The sequence below is a fragment of the Chamaea fasciata genome, unplaced genomic scaffold (genome assembly GCF_029207755.1).
Source record: "Chamaea fasciata isolate MVZ Bird 193981 ecotype frontalis unplaced genomic scaffold, bChaFas1.0.hap1 SCAF_41, whole genome shotgun sequence".
NCBI classification, from domain to species: Eukaryota; Metazoa; Chordata; class Aves; order Passeriformes; family Sylviidae; genus Chamaea; species Chamaea fasciata.
In genome coordinates, this window is record NW_027094126.1 from 69,686 (window position 1) to 87,207 (window position 17,522).

Here is a 17,522-nt window from a genome sequence, read left to right on the forward strand (position 1 = left end):
ACACGGTCGCACGGGGGTCCGAGGCTTCTTTATGAGGGCGCCCGGGCCGGCGGGCGAGCGGGGCGGGGGTCGGGCAGGGATTCCCGGTACCGGCAGGGAAAGGGGAGCCCCGGGGCGCCGGGCCCGGGGCGGGGGTCGGGCGGGCCGGGGACAGCCCCGGGCCCGCTGCTGGTTCCAGTTCCACGCGTGGCCGCCTCTCCCGGCGCTGCTCCTCGCGGGGGCTCCGGTCACAGGGCCAGCACCGGGGGGAACACGGCCCCGTCTGCGGGGACACGGCGGCGTGAGAGGGGACACGGGAGAGGGGACACCGCGGGGGGAGAGGGGACACGGAGAGAGAAGAGGGGACATGGAGAGAGGAGAGGGGACAGGAGGAGGGGGCAGCGGCCAAGGGGGAACACGGCCCCCCTCCGCGGGGACACGGCGGGGAGAGAGGGGACACACGGAGGGGGCGGCGGCGGCATCTTACGCTTGGGGCTGCTCTGGCTGTCGGGCTCGGGCACCTTCCAGTCCAGCTTGCGGCCCTTCTCGTAGAGGCCCTTGAGCACCTTCCGGAACTCCTCGGGCTCCGAGCCCTGCGGGCTCAGCTCCAGGTACTTGCGGTAGAGCTGCAGCGCCGTCCGCGCGTCCTCGATGCTGTCGTGGGTCTCCCCCTGGATCTTGAGGTCTGCGGGGACAGCGGGGACAGCGGGGACAGCCCCTCGCTCAGCGCGGGGACCCGCGGCGGGTTCCGCCCCTTTCCCGGATCCCGGAGTTCGGCCACTGACCCAGGAAGTACCAGGCGAGGAAGCGCAGGGAGATCATCCTCTTCCTCGGGATGTGGAACAGGTACACGGTGTCGATCACCTGGTCCTTGGGCACCTGGGGAGGGGCCAGGCTGCTGCTGCCGGGGCGGGGGTGGGGGGGGGCTGCGGACCCGGCCCGAGCCCTCCCAGCCCCACCCCAGCCCCCCAGCGTGGCCAGGGAGGGGGCTCAGGCTGTCACCATCAGGTTGATGACGCGGAAGTCCTTCTGCAGCCCGTGGCCCACGAACTTGACGCCCACGTCGATGAGGAAACGCAGCTTCAGGTAAGTGGATTTGAGGGTGGTCAGGTGCTTGGAGGAGATCTTGGCATCCAGGTCTCCTGGCTTGATCCCGGAGTACTGGGTCAGGTAATCCACCACCTGCCGAGAGCAGAGCACCTGGAGGCGGCTGGCAGGGCCCAGGGGCTCGGCCCCCTCCTCAGTTCCCCCTGTCAGCACCCTGGGGAGGGGGCTGGTATTGCAGGACAACAGCCCCAGGTGACCCTGGAGCACAGAGGTGTCCAGGTGAGGTCACCAAAGGGGACAAAAGAGTCCCTTGGGAGCACCCAGCTGTCCATGGGGAGCACCCAGGTGTCCAGATACGGTCACCACAGAGGACAGAGGAGTTCATGGGGAGCACCCAGGTGATGTCACCATGGAGAACACCCAGGTGTCTAAGTGATGTCACCACAGAAAACACTCAGGTGCCCAGGTGAGGTCACCATGGAGAACACCCAGGTGTCTAAGTGAGGTCACCACGAAGGGGACACAAGTGTCTAAGTGAGGTCACCATGGAAAACACTCCAGTGCCCAGGTGATGTCACCACGGAGAACACAGGTGCCCAGGTGAGGTCACTGTCACCTGTGGGGCAGGTCCATGTCCTTCCTGAGGAGCTGGGGAGCTGCGTGGGGCCAGCTGGGCACCCCCTACCTGCTCCTGGGTGGAGATGTAGTCATCGATGAAGGGGACGCCCTCGTTGGGGCCCTGCCCACGCACGCAGGTGATCCTGGCCACCGACATCTGGCTGGGCTTGATGGTGGACTTGGTGCCATCACTGCGCAGCTCAGCCTCCTCCTGCCACCAGGGGAGGGGACACATGGTGACCAACAGCCCCGGAGGGGCCATCCCCGTCCCTGCTGTCCCCAGCTCACCTCGTTCAGCGTGACGAACTCGGCGTCCAGCCCCACCAGGTCTCCGGCCTGGGGCATCTCGTTCAGCATGAGGGGGATGAAGGTGGCGTGGCACTTGCGCTGCTTGCGGGCCAGCGAGGCCTCGGCCAGCAGGACGCTGGCCTCGATGGGGTTCTTGACTGTGCAGGGCAAGAGGGAAAAGGGGAAGGAGCTCAGCGGTGCCGCGGCCGCGGCGCCGGCTCCGCCGCCACTTCCACGCCCGGGGCACTCACTGACGAGGTTGTACTTGGCGTTGAGGTTCCTCCGGGCGTAGTAGAGGATGGCTGGCACCTTCCAGCTCATGTCGAACTGCACGGCCTCGCACTGCAGGGGATGGGGAAGGGTCAGGGGCAGGCCTGGGTGGCCTCACGGGGTGGCCACGGTGTCGCCTCGGCGCTCTCACCTTGTCCACGGGCTCGATGAGGAAGTCGTTGAAGAGGTACCACTGCTGGTGTGTGACTCCCTGGAGGGGGGGGGGAAAGCACAGCCTTAGGGGCCCCCCCAGGCCAGAGCAGTGACTCCTCTGCCCAGTTACCAGGGAAAGGAGGGTGTGACCGTGCCATGTGGGAACCCCCGCCCTTCCTGGGACACCGAGGGGAAATCCCTGCTTGCCCTGGGTGGTGACAAAGGACGTGAAAGGATTGGGCTGGACGGGGCTCCGGGCTCTGCCCAGCTCCTGAGCAAAACTCCAGGGAGATGCAAGAGATAAGAGACAGGGATGGAGCCTTGACACACTCTGGGAACTCCTGGCTTGGGCATCTCCAGCAGAAACCAGGACTGCCCAGACCAGCCCTTTCCTCGGGAAGGGAGATGACGTCCCTGCCCTTACCTGGAAGTACAAGGACAAGCTGGCACCGTGCCTGTGGCCAGGAGGAACCAGCCTGAGTGGGTGTGGGAAGAGGGTTTCTTCAGCCCTTCCCTCCCCGTGAGGGGCCCCAGCAGCTCTTGGCACGTTCAGCCACACTCAGTGCTTGGCTGAGACACCCGGCAGTGACAGATCCCGCGGGCGAGACCCCTCGGGGAGGCTCTGGTGGGTACCCTGGGGGGTCCTGCAGGGCCTCACCTCCTTCCTCTGGTGGTAGGTCTCTCCCACCTTGATGTGGCCCACCAGGCTGCCCCCGGTGCGGGAGTCCAGGATGTGGACCACGGTGGCCATGAGGTCGTAGACGTACACGGACTCGGGGTCGTCCGCGGGGCTGAGCTGCGGGAGGAACCGGGAATGTCCAAGCCCCCCAAACCACCAGCCCGGACATTTCCGTGCTCCTCTGAGGTTATCTCCTCATCATCATCTCTCAGCAGAAAGTGCTTCTGAGGCAACTCCGGCTCCCACAGCCCCACGTGGCTTCTGTCACCTCAGCCACGGTGATTCTGTCACTTTACCTCATCGGTCTCGCTCCAGTTGCTCACGTCGAGCTCTTTGCTCTTGGTCAACCTCATCTTGATGGCGTGAGGGATCCAAATGTTCTTCAGTTCCTCCACAGAAGGATACGAATGCCCCGTGTCAGGGCTCCCCAGATCCTTCCTGCCATCATGGAAAGGAAGGAAATCGTGGAAGGCTGAGTTGGAGGGAGATGTCACCCAGCCCAGGATTCCCACCCACCCGCTCCCCAGCTGATTCCTAAAATTTCTGTGGGAAGCTGGAGGTGCCTGGAGCAGGACTTTGGGAGAGGAGCTGAGCCAACGTGGTTTTGGGGCTTTCGTCAGTTAGAAAAGGGACGTGAGGTTGGGAGGCTCAAAAAGGGGTCACAAAGTGGGTGACAAAGGGGATGTGGTGCAGCCTCGGACAGGCAGGGGATCGAATTAACATAATTTAGATGAGAAAGAGCCCAGAGAACGACCCAGGAAGTGTGACTGCTGGAACAGAATCCCAGGAACACAATCCCTGAAGTTGGAAAAGCTTTCCAAGACCATCAAGCCCAACCTCTGGCCAGCCCGAGCCCAGAGTGCCACATCCAGTCACTCCTTGGACACCTCCAGGGATGGTGACTCCACCACCTCCCTGGGCAGGTCCAAACTCATTCCATGAAGAAATTCCTCCTGGATTTCCACCTACCAGTCTCCAAGAGAGATCTCCTTTCCTTTGGTGATATCAAAGCCTCCTCTCTTCATCATGGCTTTCTGAAAGGAATACTGGCAACGAAACACAGGCAAGTGTCAGCACACGGTGACAGGCTGGCCCTGGGGACACGTGGGTGACAGCCAGGCCAGGAGCAGGGAAAAGACAGGGATGTTAACGTTGGTGACAGGGAAAAAGCAAAGGAAACCCAATGTCCCAAGGTCACGCTGGGGAGGGCTGGGGGGAGGACAAAGTGACTCCGGCAGTCCTTTCAGCTCTGCCACGCCAGGAGATCTCGTCTTTTCCAACTCCAGAGGTGCAAGCCATGCCCCAGGCACGACCCAGCTGCACCAGGTCCTCTGTGAGCACGGCTCAGGTGGAGGGAGAGAGGCCAGAGACAGCGAGGGCAGAGTGAAAACCTCAGCGAGCCCCGCGTGCCGCGAGAAGCGGCCCCGGAGCGTCTCCCCCACCTCAGCCTGCGTCTTCCAGAAATCTGCCTCCTTGGAGCTGTTCACCTCACAGTTAATGACCAGCACGTCCGGCAGGCAGCGGATGTTCCGGGTCTGCACCTGCAGAGAGGGAGAGGGGAGCTGGAATTGAGAGCCCTTGGAGAGGCTCCCAGCAGGATTCGGGACATCGGCCTGCAGAGCTTCCTCCCCTCCCTGCCTGCATTCCTGGGGGCACTGCCAGGACAACAGGGCTGCTCCAGCAGCTGCTGGGGGAGGGTTGTTTCTCCCTGCTGAATCCTCATCCCTGCGAGAGGAATTCACAGAGGCCAGGAAATACCCCACGGCTGCCAGCCGGGCCAGGAACCGAATCTCTGGCATCGGCTCAGGAGGTTCCCGGGTGCCCCCACCTTGACGCCCGTGTCCCGCAGCCCCTGGTGCCTGTGCCCCCCCTGCCAGGCTCACCGTGGGCTGGTACTTCTCACAGTTCTCACACCAGGCTTGAGTGTTCTGCTCCAAGCAGATGCTGCGCTTCAAGATCTGGGCGAACTCGTAATCCTTGGCTGGTTTTTCTGGAGGGAGAAAGGAGAATAACGTCACCTCCCAAAACACACGAACCTTGACCGGCTGAGCTCAGCCAAACCTCTGGGGTTTTCCTCGCAACCACCAGCCAGAAGGTCAAGCCCCAAATGTGTCTTTTCTGAAGCCAAAAGCTCGGCTGGTTGGAAACCCACCCCTGGGGCCGAGGCAGCTCCTGGCTGCGGGCGTGTTCCAGCTGGAAAAGTCACGGATAACAAACCCCACGCAGCTGAGGGTGCTGGGCCCTGCTGTTACCGGTGCTGTCGGGGTAGGAGAGGGTGAAGAGCAGCGTGGAGGACACACGGACGGTCTCCTTCCCACAGCGGCACATGCTGCAGTTCTCCATCTCGCAGCTGAACAGCTGCCCGATGACAGAGTCCCCCGAGGAGCCAAAGCTGCTGGGAAAAAACAGCACCGGGATCAGCAGAGACCCACAGCTCAGGCTGCACAGCTCCCAGACTCCAGCAGATTCCGGGGGATCAGCCACCTGAGCAGCCCAAGCCCTTCTGGAAGCTCAGCTGGCAAAGCCTCCAAAAAGGTTTTAGGGGGGCAGAGGCTCAGCACAGGGTTCAAACATGCGGTGAGCTGCAGTTTCCATGGATCCCTCAGGGCCGTGAGTGGCAAGAAAGCTTCCCAAGGGATGGGTGGGGTCTCTGGGGACCTGTCCCCTTCCCCAGCTGGGTCATTCCCTGTCCCCTCCCCGTGCCAGGGCCTCACCTGCCGCCAGTCCCCCGGTAGGCCTGGGGTCCCTCCTGCTCCTGGGTTTCCTGGTGCAGCTGAGTCAGGATGAAACGGTTCCAGCTCTGGATCAGCCTGCCCAGGTTCACCTTCCCCGTGGCTTCGTCCGAGTCTGCCAGGATCAAGCCCAGCGCCGAGGCCTCGGGGATCGTGCGGAAAGCCCGCAGGAAGTTGCTGCCCTGGGCATGGGGCAAGAGCAACAACGTCACCCAGCTCCAGTGACAGGAGTTTCCATCTGCCTGCCCAGCATCGCTGCCGTTCCTCTGCCACCCCCCGTGACCCTCCCGGGCAGCCCAGCCCAGCCCAGACCTGGCAGGGGTCTCCTCGGGACAGGTCCAGCATGTGGAAGAGCAAGCCCAGCTCGCAGCCCAGGCAGAATTCCTTCTGGCACAGGTGGTTCTGGACCAGGCAGCGGACTGGCTCCAGGAAATACAGCACCTGGCAAACACCCCAGCAGTCATGGGGGGCTCTGGGGGAGACCCAGGAGGGCTCTGGGTGGGGACTGGAGCAGCTCCCACCTGGATCATGCAGTTGCAGTAGGCGTTGGGAATGTGGGGCTCCAGCCCCGCAAACAGCGTCTTGTTGTAATGCTTGAAGTCAAAATCCTCCAGCCCCAGTTTGGAGTATTTGATGGTGACCTGAGGCAGAGACGTGACAGGTGAAACCAACGCCTCCCCACACCACGGGGACCCCCGTGGGAGCTCCCCATGGAGCAGCCCCCCAAGGCCACCACCTTCCTGTACTTCTTGGCCACCCTGTAGAGGTGTGGCTCCTCCTCACGCCCGATGGGGGACTCGGGGACTTGGCTGAAGTTGTCAAACTCGTTGTCCATCTCCTTTAGCCGATAAGGAATCTTGGAGCAGGGAGAGAGGAGGGGTGAGCAGCTCAACCCTGAGGCAGGGAGAAGCCCCACGAGCAACCCCCCTGGGCTTTCCTGCTTCCCTGAATGAGCAAAGGGATCCACCAGAAAGGAGTGGGGCCCTCCCTGGACCTGCACGAGGCCTCCACACCTTCCTGCTGGCAGGGATTTGTCACAGTGGGAAAGCACGGGGCAGTGTTTTCCCAAGGGTGAGGGACACGTCATGAACCTCCCAACAGGACAGCTCAGACGTTCCCTGCCCACAGAGCCACGGAGGGATGGAGCTGGGAAAACTCCATCCCTTTTCCCTGCTCAGGAGAAGCTGCCACCTCCAAACCTACACCGCCTGCACCATCCCAAGGGAATTCCACCCCTTGTCCCCGTCCCTGAAACCTCGGGGATCCCTCAGCGCGCGGAGAGCTCTGTCCCATCCCAGGCTGCAGAGCTGCACCCTCCCAAAAGCCCCTGCTGGGAGCGGGTACCTGGTTTCGGAGCTTGGTCCTGGGGTTCGGGGCGTAGCCGATGAACCCCACCTTCTTCATGGTGCGCAGGATCTCGGGGTCCACCGGGGGGGCTCGCCTGGAAACACCCCCAGGCTCAGAGCAGCACCTCTGACCCAGCCAGGCTGTGCTCAGGGACCCGCCCTGAGGCTGGTCCTGAGCCTTCCCCCTCTCCTCAGCCCCTCCCCAGGTTTGTTTTCCATCCCGAGGAGGGATCCCACGTGGGCAGAGCAGAGGTCTGGATCCCACTGGGAGTGGGAGGAAGGGAGGTTGGACCACGTCCCTCCATCCTCACACCTGCCCAGTCACACCTCCGCAGCAGGAAACTCATCTGGTGTCTCACTGGCAAGCAGGAACGACACCTTAGGATTTAGCTTTTGTGTTTTTTCAGATCCTGTGGTGCTTTAGTGTATGGCTCTAAAACTCCGCAGCCTGTCAGCGGCTGTTCTCCCATCTTATCTAGACAAAAATATTTTCTCTAGGCCCGAAACTCCAGGACACCTGATGATCTCAGGCCCCCAGAGATGTAAGCAACAGTGAATGGCAGGGGGCAAACTCGGAGTAAATGACTCCATTAATTGAAGCTATAATTGGAGGATTAACCCCTGATATGTAAACGGACCAAACTTAAAATTGCGTGAAAAACCCGTGACCATCACCCATGTGTAACCTCAGAGACTTCTGACTGCCCAAGTGAAGGCCTTCAATAAATACCCACTTAATTTCCTCTAGGCTCTGGTTTAGGCAGCCACTCCAAGGCATCAGGAGAGAGAGGGACAAGATGTGAACAACAGGGAATGGTGGGGGGAAACTTGGAGTAAACTACTCCATTAATTGGAGCTATAATTAGAGGATGATAGGTAAATGGACCAAACTTAAAACTGCATGAAAAACTCATGACCATTTTCCATCCTGGCTGTAACCTCAGAGGCTTGTCCTCCTACTGAAGGCCTTCATTAAATACCCACTTTGATTAGCTTAATTTTCTCCAGCCTCTGGTTTAGGCAGCCACCCCAAGGCACCGGGAAAGAGCGGGATTCTGCCAGATCCGGCCCCTCCCCGTGCCGTTTCACCGGGAGAAGCCGGGAGTTACCGGGGCGCCGGGGCGGAGTTGGCGGCCGGCCAGTCGGAGAGCAGCGCGTCGCTGGTCAGCGGCACCGGGATCAGCGACAGCGGCACCAGGTCCTGGTTCCAGTCCAGGTGGGGCAGCGTGTCCACCATGCAGGGCAGGGCGAAGTCGGTCTCCCGCGAGTAGGCGTTGAAGGTGACCTCGGGGGAGTCCGCCCAGAGGTGGACGCAGCCCTCGGAGTCGCCGAAGGCCAGCGCCTGCTTGCTGGCCGACACGTCGAAGGTCATGATCAGCGGCCCCACCGTGTTGACGTGGAAGATGTCGGCAGGGTTGGCCAGCCCGGTGGGCTCGCAGAACTGGCACTGGCCTGCGGGGAAGGGAGGGAAAAGCGGGATAACTGGGAGAGGGTGGGGATCAGGGCGTGGCGGCACGCAGGGCGCGCGCCGCTGGGAGCGGCCGGACGCTGGGGTGGCAGCGCTCGGATGACCACTATGGAATGTCCTGAGTGGGAAGGGACTTGCAAGGATCAGAGTCCAGCTCCTGGTCCAGCACAGGACAACCCCAAAAGTTCCTCAAATCCCCAAATCCCAACACCTGAGAGCGTTGTCCAAACACTCTCTGGTCTCTTGAATTATCAAATATCCTGAGCTGAAAGGAACCCACAAGGATCAGAGTCCAGCTTCTGCCCCAGCGCAGGACAACCCAAAAAATTCCTCAAATCCCCAAATTCCAACACCTGAGAGCGTTGTCCAAACACTCCACGACCTCTCGAATTATGGAATATCCTGAGCTGAAAGGAACCCACAAGGGTTGGAGTCCAACTCCTGGCCCAGCACAGGACAACCCCAAAAGTTCCTCAAATCCCCAAATCCTAACATCTGAGAGTGCTAAGGACTTGAGAGCATTGTCCAAAAACTCCCTGACCTCCAGAATCATGGAATACCCTGAGCCGCAAGAGACCCACAAGGATGAAAGTCCAACTCCTGTCCTTGCACAGGACACTCCAAAACCCCATCCTGCGCCTGAGACCGCCACCCAAACACTCCTGGAGCTCCTTGGGACCCATGACCAAGAGCCTGTCCAGTGCCCAACCACCACCTTTTCCCAAAATCCCATCTAAACCCCTCCTGACACAGCTCCAGCCATTCCCCCTGTCCTAGAGAGCAAAGTGAGGACATTGCGAGCTCTCCCCTCATCCTCCTCCCCTCCAGGCTGCGCCCCACATGCTCCAACCCTGAACCTGGGGACACCAAGGGACCGCGTGCCCCTCACCTGTCTGTGAGATGATGGCCAGGCGCGAGGTGTAGGTGGGGATGAAGCGCAGGAAGAAGGGGTCGATGTGGACCTGCAGGGGCGTGGTGGCCCTCATCATGCGCAGGTCGTAGACCTTGAGGAAGCGGTCGCAGGCCAGGCCGTTCATGCGGCTGGAGAAGCCGCAGGTCACCAGCAGGTTCCCGTGCACGTCGAAGTCTGACAGGCTCCCGGAGTGGGCGTCGAACTCGTGCTCGGCCGCGAAGGTGCGCGGGTCGCGCAAGGACACCTGAGAGGGGACATCCTGCCCGTGGCCTCTGGGGCTTCTGGGAATGAGGTGATCCCAAATTCCAAAGGGAGATCTGCCCCTGGCGGAGGAGTTACCTTGCCTGAGGTGTGCCCGCAGAAGAAGAAGCGGTTGGATTGCCTCAGGATGGTGATGCCGGGCAGCTCCACGGTGTACTGGTGGGGAGAGCGGGGATGGGCAGAGAGGAAGGGAAGGGAACAGGAGGGGAGGGGAGGGGAGGGGAGGGGAGGGGAGGGGAGGGGAGGGGAGGGGAGGGGAGGGGAGGGGAGGGGAGGGGAGGGGAGGGGAGGGGAGGGGAGGGGAGGGGAGGGGAGGGGAGGGGAGGGGAGGGGAAGAGAAGAAGAGAGGAGAAGAGAGGAGAAGAGAGGAGAAGAGAGGAGAAGAGAAGAGAAGAGAAGAGAAGAGAAGAGAAGAGAAGAGAAGAGAAGAGAAGAGAAGAGAAGAGAAGAGAAGAGAAGAGAAGAGAAGAGAAGAGAAGAGAAGAGAAGAGAAACAGCAGGATAGAGAAGGAAAGAGCAGGGAAGAGAAGGAAGAGAACAAAGAGAAGGAAGGAGAAGGAAGAAGGAAGGAAAGAAAAGAAGAGCAGGGAGGGAGAACAGGCGGGGAGCAGGGGAGAAGAGCAGGGAAGACCAGGGACGAACAGGGATGAGCAGAGAGAGGGAAGAGCACGGATGAGCAGGGGAAGAGCAAGGGAACAGCAGGGAAGAAGAGCAGGAATGAGCAGGGCCGAGGAGCAGGATGGGCAGGGAGGAACCCCAGAGCAAAGCTCCGGGGAGAGCAGCCCCCGGCCCGGCCGCACCTTCTGCGTCTCCTGCACGGTGTTGAGGTCGATCTCCAGGACGTGGCTCTGCAGCCCGGCCACCAGCAGGGTGTTGTTGTCCGTCAGCAGCAGGCTGTGCATGTCCTCGGACTCATCCATGCTGGGGGACGGGCAGGACACGCTCAGCCTCCTGCCTGGAGCAGGGAAGGGCTGGAGGGGCCGGCAGCACTCACAGGTAGTCGAAAATGATGAGGCCGCCCCGGGACAGGTACTTGAGGTTGGATTTGGTGAGGAAGAGGACGCCGTTCTCCAGGCTCTGGATCTGGCGGATGTCGTCGCTGCTGTTCACCTGGAAGGAGGAGTAACGCTCCAGCGTGGGCCCGAAGAAGGAGGTGGCGTGGCCCTGGAAGCAGAGGGGACACAGAGGGGATGTCACCGCCCCGTGTCCCCGTTGTGGGTGTGACACAGCCCAGCGTGGCTTTGTCCTCTGCCAGATCCCGGATTTCCCAGGTTATGGAGGGGCATTCCTGGCGCTCCTGGGTGCTCCAATCCAGGCAAGGCAGCTCAAGACTTTTCCCTGGGTGCAGCAGACACAAATGAAAAAATCCCAACACGACCCCACAGCAGCGACAGGGGAAACGGAGAGGTTCGTGCTCCCAAAATTTACAGGGACAGATAAAGAGGGAAAGGTTTCAAACCCTGAGATGGGACAGAGGGATGAAATTCCTCACCCTGGCGAGGTGTTGGAATGGGTTTCCCAGAGAAGCCGCGGTTGCCCCTGGGGCTGGACAGGGCTTGGAGCACCCTGGGATAGTGGAAGGACGTGGGATGGGGTGAGTGTGGGTCAGCCTGGAGAAGGCTCCAGAGAGACCGTGGAGTCTCCTCCAGTGGCTCAAGGGGCTCCAAGAGAGCTGGGGTGGGACGTGGGACACGGGCAAGGAGCGCCAGGACAAGGGGGACCGGCTTCACGGTGACACAGCGTGGGGTTCGACGGGATTTTGGGAAGAAATCCCTCCCTCTGAGAGGCTGGAATGGATTCCCCAGAGGATTCCCAGTCCTTGGAAGTATCTGAGCCCGGGTGGGATGAAGCAAGCTGGGCTGGTGGGAGGCCACGGCAGGGTGGTGGAACTTCAGGGTTTAGCTTTTCTATTTTCCAGATCCTGTAACTGCTTTAGTGAATAACTCTAAAACTCCACGGCCTGTAAGCTGCAGCTCTCCCCTTTTCCCCCCAGACAAAACAACTCCTCTCTAGGCCTGAAGCTCAAGGACACCTGACTCAAGCCCTGAAAAACGTAAACAAAAAGTGAACTGGGGGGGGAGCAAACTACCTGAAGCTGTAATTGGACCATTAAACTCTGATATGCAAATAGACCAAACTTTCATCTGTCTGTAAAACTCGTGGTGTGGTGTCATCCCAGCTGGGTGTAGCCACTGCCCAAGGTGCACCTTTGAGGGTTTTTCCATAAACACCTGCCTTTGTCCTTTGGCTCTGGCCAGCCTCTGCTCTAGGGAACCTCTGCAGCCATCACCTGATGAGCTTTCCTCTCCTTCCCACCCCACCCTATCCCATCAAACCCCAGAACCTCCCCAGAGCTCCCCAAAACCTCTCCAGATCTTCCCAGAACCTCCCCAGAGCATCCCAAAACCTTCCCAAAACCTCCAAAGAGCTTCCCAAAGCCTCCCAAGCACTTCCCAAAACCTCTCAAGAGCTCCCCAAAACCTTCAAAGAGCTTCCCAAAACCTCGCAAAAACTTCCCAAAGCCTCCAAAGAGCTTCCCAAAACTCTCCCCAGAGCTTCCCAAAACCTCGCCAGAGCCTCCCAAAACCTTCCCAAAGCCTCTCCAGAGCTTCCCAGAACCTCGCCAGAGCCTCCCAAAGCCTCTCAAGAGCTCCCCAAAAACCTCCCCAAAACCTCCCCAAAACTTTCAAAGGGCTTCCCAAAACCTCCCAAGAACCTCCCAAAACCTCTCCGGAACTCCCCAAAACCTCCAAAGAGCCTCTTAAAACCTTCTCAAACCCTCCCCAGAGCTCCCCAAACCCTCCCCAAGAGGCTCCGTGCTCCCCACGTACCCCGTGGTTGCCGACCCACAGCATCTCCTCGTGCAGGTCGAAATGGGACACGGCCACGGGCACGCCGACCTCGGAGACGGCCGTGTGCAGCTCGCTGTACATCCCCTCCATCAGGTGCACCGACTCGGGCACCGGGAGCCCCTCCAGGGACACCCCCTCGGGGTCCAGCTCCACCAGGTTGGGGTTCAGGTGCGGGTCCAGCACGGGCTCCAGCGCGGCGTGCAGCGGCGGCGCGAACTCGGCCAGGGATGGGTTGAGCCCTTCGAAGTTCATGGTGGAGCCCGGCCTTGGGGAGGGAAAAGGGACACGTGGAGTACTTTGGGATGCTGGGGATGGCAGCTGGAATCTCCGGGGTGGGGTGTATGAGGGGCAGGGCTGGGGATGGAAAGTCACTTCCCCGGAGTGCGCTCAGAGCTCCGGTACGGGCGGGAGCTGCCGGGGGAACCGGGCTGGGGCAACGGGCACGGGGCTCAGGGCACCAGGAAGTGTCCCAAGGCACCGGGAAGTGTCCCAAGGCACCGGGCAGGGGTCCCTGAGCACCGGGCAGGGGTCCCTGAGCACCGGGAAGTGTCCCAAGACACAGGGCAGGGGTTCCTGAACACCGGGCAGGGGTCTCTGAACACCGGGCAGGGGTCCCTGAACACCGGACAGGGGTCCCTGAGCACCGGGAAGTGTCCCAAGGCACCGGGCAAGGGCCCCTGAGCACCGGGCAGGGGTCCCTGAACACCGGGCAGGGGTCCCTGAGCACCGGGAAGTGTCCCAAAGCACCGGGCAGGGGTCCCAGGGCAATGGGTAGGGGTCCCTGAGCACCGGGAAATGGTCTATTAGCACCGGGCAGGGGTCCCAGGGCACCGGGCAGCATCCAGGGGAACCGGGAAGCAGCCCAAGATGCCAAGCAGCCTCCCGGGGATACCGGGCACTGGTCCCAGGGCACGGAGCGACCTGCAGAGGAAGCGGGCAGCGTCCCTGAGCAACGGGCAATGGTCCCTGAGCACCGGGCAGTGTCCCAGGGCACCGGGCAGTCTCCCAACCCACAGCATCCCGGCTGGCCACCGGGAGCCTCCCGGGGAGCCAAACCGGGCCCCGCCCGGGCCCCGCCCCGCCACACCCCCGGGGCTCCGGGCCAGCTCCGCGCCCGCCGCCTTTATCACCGCGGGCCCACACCGAACCGGCCGGCGGGACCGGCGCTATCAGCGGCCGCAGTTCCCAGGCGGGGCCGGGCGGGGTTACCGAGGGCCCGGCCCCAGCGGCCGCTCTCACCGAGCGGCGGAGCCGCCGCCCACAACCCGCCGCGCGCGCCGTTACCGAGCCGCCGCGGGCACAGCCGCGCCGGGGCCGCGCTCCCGCGCTCCTCCCGCTGCGCCACCGTGACCGGGCCGGGGCCGCTCCCGCCGTCGCTACGGCAACCGCGCCCCCTGCCCGGTAAACCGGGCCCGCCCCGGGGCCGCCGACCAATGGCAGCGCCGAGCGCCGGGCGCCGACCAATCAGCGCCAGAGGGGGGGCGGGACTAAGCGGCGCGGCGGGACGGGGCGGCGCACGGGACAAAAAGGCTGAAATCGACTGGTTCGCGGCGGGGGAGCCCCGCGGGGAGTCCCGGGACCCCCGGGAACCTCTCGGAGCCCCGGGAACCTCTCGGAACCCCGGGCATCCCTCGGAGCCCCCGGGTGCTGCCGACCCGTGCGGCACCTGCGGCCTGTGGGGTCCCGCGGGTGTCACGCAGCGTCCCCGGACATCCTACGAAAGCCGCGGGTGTCTAACGGATGTCCCGGAGCCGCCCGTGGCATCCCGCGGTGCCCGCGGTTGTCCTCTGGCAGCCCTCGGAATCCCCAAGTGTCCCCAAGTGTCCCACGCGTGTTCCCGCGCGGACCCTTGGCGTTCCGCAGCGTGCACTGGGATCCCGCAATGTCCCATGGGGTCCCCCGGTACCCCACGCCGTCCCACCGTGTCCCCCTGGCACCCCACGGGGTCCCAAAGTGTCCCTAGATGTCCCACAGGGTCCCCTGGCATCTCCCAGTGTCCCACGGTGTCCTCTGCCACCCCACGGGGTCCCACCGCCCCCCAAAGGGGTCCCACGATGCCCGACGAGCTCCCAAAGTATCCTTGGCACCCCGCAGGATCCTGAAGTGTCCCCAAATGCCCCACAGTGTCCCACGCAGCCTCCCGGTGTCGCCCCGTGCCCGCTGGGGTCCCACAGGGTCCCACGATGTCCCACAGGGGTCCCACAGTGTCCCGCGGGGTCCCCTGGCACCCCACAATGTCCCACGGGGTCCCTCACTGTCCTTCAGTGTCCCACAACGTCCCTCAGTGTCCCCCAGCACCCCATGGGGTCCCTCAGTGTCCCTCAGTGTCCCCCAGCACCCCATGGGGTCCCACGAGGTCTCTCAGTGTCCCACGGGGTCCCTCAGTGTCCCCCAGTGTCCCACACTGTCCCCCAGTGTCCCACGGGGTCCCTCAGTTTCCCTTAGTGTCTGTCACTGTCCTCCAGTGTCCCGCGGGGTCCCTCAGTGTCCCCCAGCAGCCCCCGGGTCCCCCCAGCACCCCCCGATCTCCCCAAGTGTCCCCACTGCCCGGCAGTGTCCCCCCCCCGGTCCCCCCCCGCCCCAGCCCAGCCCCGGCCCCGGCGCCGGTGGCCGCGGCGCTCCCGGTGCCCGGGGAAGGCCGGGGGCAGCCCCGGCGGGCGGAGCGGGAAGCGCCGGAGCCGCCCCGTCGGGGCCGCCGAGATTGCGGCAGCACGGCCCCGCTCCGGCCCGGCGACACCGAGGGGACACCGAGGGGACACACCGGGAGGGGACACGCCGGGGATCCACCCAGCTGCCACCAGGTGAACCCGGGGGGCGTCCCGGTGCCGCTGCCGGTGCCGGTCCCTCCCATCCCGCCAGGAACTGCCCCGGGTTTTCCTGCCCGTCCCGTCCCGTCCCGTGCCGGTGCGGCGGGGCGCAGCCCGGGGACCCCGGCCCGGTATCGCTTCTGCTTTCCGAGGGGAGGCGGCGGCGATGATTTCGCAGGGGGCGGGAGCCACCTGCCCCCGGGATTCCCCACCTGCCGCCGCCCCATAAAGAGCCCGGCGGCGGCGCCGGTGGCGGCACAGACCGAGCGACCGACCGACCTTCGATGGCTCCGCTCCGCCGCCTCCTCCTCCTCCTCCTCCTCGTCCTCGCCGTGCTGTTGCTGCCGCCTCCCGCGGCACCGGCGCCGGCCCCTGTTCGCCGCCCGGACTGGGCCGCCTGCAGGATCCTCTCCCGGGAGCTGTCGCGGCTGCTGGCCGCCGTCAAAGAGCCGCCGTCGGCGCTGGTGAGTGCGGGGGACACGGCCGGGGACACCGGCGGGTCGGCCGGGACACCGGGGGCTCGGCCGGGGACACCGGCGGGTCGGCCGGGACACCGGGGGACTCGGGAAGAACCGCGGGGGGGTTCGAGAAGCACCGGGGGACTCGCCCGGGGACACCGAGGGGCTCGGCCGGGAACACCGGGGGGGTCGGGAAGCACCGGGGTTCAGCTGAGGACGCCGGGGAGCTCGACCGGGGACACCGGGGGGCTCGAGAAGAACCGGGGGGCTCGACCGGGGACACCGGGGGGCTCGGGAAGCACTGGGGGGCGCGGGGGCATGGCGGCGGGGGTCGGACCGGGGCTTGGGCGTCCCCCCGGGGGTCCCGGGGCACGAGGGGACCCCACGGCTCTCTGCTCCAGGACGGGATGCAGCTGCTGGAGGAGCCCCAGAATTGGCCCCCCCGGATCCGCTGCAGTGACGCCTGCGACCCCCTGGCGCTGGAGACCAACAACACGGTACCGGGGGGGGCTGCGGGGGTCCCGGGGGGGGGCTGCGGGGGGCACAGGGGTGCTGGGGGCTCGTTTGGGCATCCCAGGAGTGCTCGGGGATCGCGGAGATGCTGAGGGTGCCTGGGGGTCCCGGGGGTGTCCGGGGTTCAGGGGATGCTGAGGGGTGTGCCTGGAGTTCCCAGAGAGGCTGGGGATGCACTTGAGGGCCCTGGGGATCTCTGGGGGTCCCAGGGATGCTGAGGATGAATCTGAGGGTCCCAGAGGGGTCTCAGAGATGCCGGGGGATGTACTTGGGGGTCCTGGGGATGTCTGGGGGTCCCAGGAAGGCTGAGGGATGCACCTGGGGGTCCCAGGGGTGCCTGGAGTTCCCAGAGATGCTGAGGATGAACCTGGGGATCTCAGGGATGTCTGAGGGTCCCAGGGAGGCGGGGGATGCACTTAGGGGTCCCAGAGGAGTCCCAGGAAGGCTAGGGATGCACCTGGGGGTCCCAGGGATATCTGGGGGTCTCAGGGATGCTGAGGATAGACCTGGGGGTCCCAACGGGATTCCAGGAAGGCTGAGGATGCACCTGGGAGTCCCAGGGATGTCTGGGGGTCCCAGGAAGGCTGGGGGATACACCCGGGGGTCCCAGGGATGCATTTGGAGGTCCCCGAGGGGTCCCAGCGATACCGAGGGATGCGCCCGCGGTTCCCACGAGTGCCCGGGGAGGGGGGGGTGGTCCCGGGAGATCCTGACCCCCCCACTCCCCGCAGCGCTGCCTGCACCGGATCCGCCAGGCGCTCCAGCACTACCGGGACCTGCTGGGCTCCGACATCTTCCGGGACCAGCCCCAGCCGCAGCTGGAGACCACCATGGAGCAGCTGCTGCGCCACGTCCAGGTGAGGACCCGGGGACTTGGGCGGGAGGGGGGGGGGGGGGGGCGGCACCGGGGACCCTCGGCTCCCCCCTCCTGACCGCTCCGTCCCCGCAGGAAGGGCACGGCCGCGCCCCCCGGCACCACCTGCCGCCCACCCAGGTGTGGCAGCACCAGCTCCATCGGCACCTGGCGCTCAGGCGGCTCCGCTCCTTCGCCGCCGTCATCGGCCGCGTCTTCAACCACAGCGCCCGCTGAGCGCCCCCCTCACCCCCCTCCCGTCCTCCCCCCCACCCCCCCGTATTT

The 17,522-nt window shown here is 64.1% G+C and overlaps 2 protein-coding genes across 4 annotated transcripts; one reads left to right on the forward strand and one right to left on the reverse strand.

Moving 5' to 3' along the window:
* Positions 1–9: 9 nt before the first annotated feature.
* Positions 10–13,987, reverse strand: PAN2 (poly(A) specific ribonuclease subunit PAN2). 3 transcript variants are annotated; one of them, XM_066207401.1, is made up of 26 exons: positions 13,891–13,987; positions 12,586–12,871; positions 10,749–10,918; positions 10,555–10,675; positions 9,833–9,910; positions 9,470–9,737; positions 8,222–8,564; positions 7,111–7,207; positions 6,503–6,622; positions 6,288–6,407; positions 6,079–6,207; positions 5,749–5,948; positions 5,287–5,426; positions 4,918–5,024; positions 4,477–4,575; positions 4,004–4,080; positions 3,331–3,472; positions 3,014–3,151; positions 2,354–2,413; positions 2,184–2,274; positions 1,933–2,090; positions 1,712–1,855; positions 982–1,161; positions 765–858; positions 467–664; positions 10–262 (listed from the first exon to the last, which is right to left on the reverse strand). In XM_066207401.1, exons 2-26 carry the CDS (start codon positions 12,856–12,858, stop codon positions 228–230), a joined length of 3,582 nt encoding a protein of 1,193 aa, XP_066063498.1. In that variant the 5' UTR covers positions 12,859–12,871; positions 13,891–13,987; the 3' UTR covers positions 10–227. The 3 variants fall into 3 exon arrangements, with proteins under 3 accessions (XP_066063498.1, XP_066063496.1, XP_066063497.1); XM_066207399.1 differs by having other exon boundaries at positions 5,287–5,429; XM_066207400.1 differs by lacking the exon at positions 13,891–13,987 and having other exon boundaries at positions 5,287–5,429; positions 12,586–13,074.
* Positions 13,988–15,617: 1,630 nt separating this feature from the next.
* IL23A (interleukin 23 subunit alpha) lies at positions 15,618–17,486 on the forward strand. The gene is made up of 4 exons (XM_066207529.1): positions 15,618–15,877; positions 16,273–16,368; positions 17,116–17,241; positions 17,334–17,486. Exons 1-4 carry the CDS (start codon positions 15,698–15,700, stop codon positions 17,472–17,474), a joined length of 543 nt encoding a protein of 180 aa, XP_066063626.1. The 5' UTR covers positions 15,618–15,697; the 3' UTR covers positions 17,475–17,486.
* The last annotated feature ends 36 nt before the right edge of the window (positions 17,487–17,522 follow it).

Coding starts and splice junctions, on each gene's coding strand:
- IL23A (XM_066207529.1), top strand. CDS start 15,698: ATGGCTCCGCTCCGCCGCCTCCTCCTCCTCCTCCTCCTCGTCCTCGCC. Junction 15,878..16,272: donor AAGAGCCGCCGTCGGCGCTG/GTGAGTGCGGGG, acceptor TCTCTGCTCCAG/GACGGGATGCAGCTGCTGGA. Junction 16,369..17,115: donor CGCTGGAGACCAACAACACG/GTACCGGGGGGG, acceptor CACTCCCCGCAG/CGCTGCCTGCACCGGATCCG.
- PAN2 (XM_066207399.1), bottom strand. CDS start 12,858: ATGAACTTCGAAGGGCTCAACCCATCCCTGGCCGAGTTCGCGCCGCCG. Junction 5,949..6,078: donor CCCGAGGAGACCCCTGCCAG/GTCTGGGCTGGG, acceptor CCCCATGCCCAG/GGCAGCAACTTCCTGCGGGC. Junction 3,473..4,003: donor GAGATCTCTCTTGGAGACTG/GTAGGTGGAAAT, acceptor CCATGATGGCAG/GAAGGATCTGGGGAGCCCTG.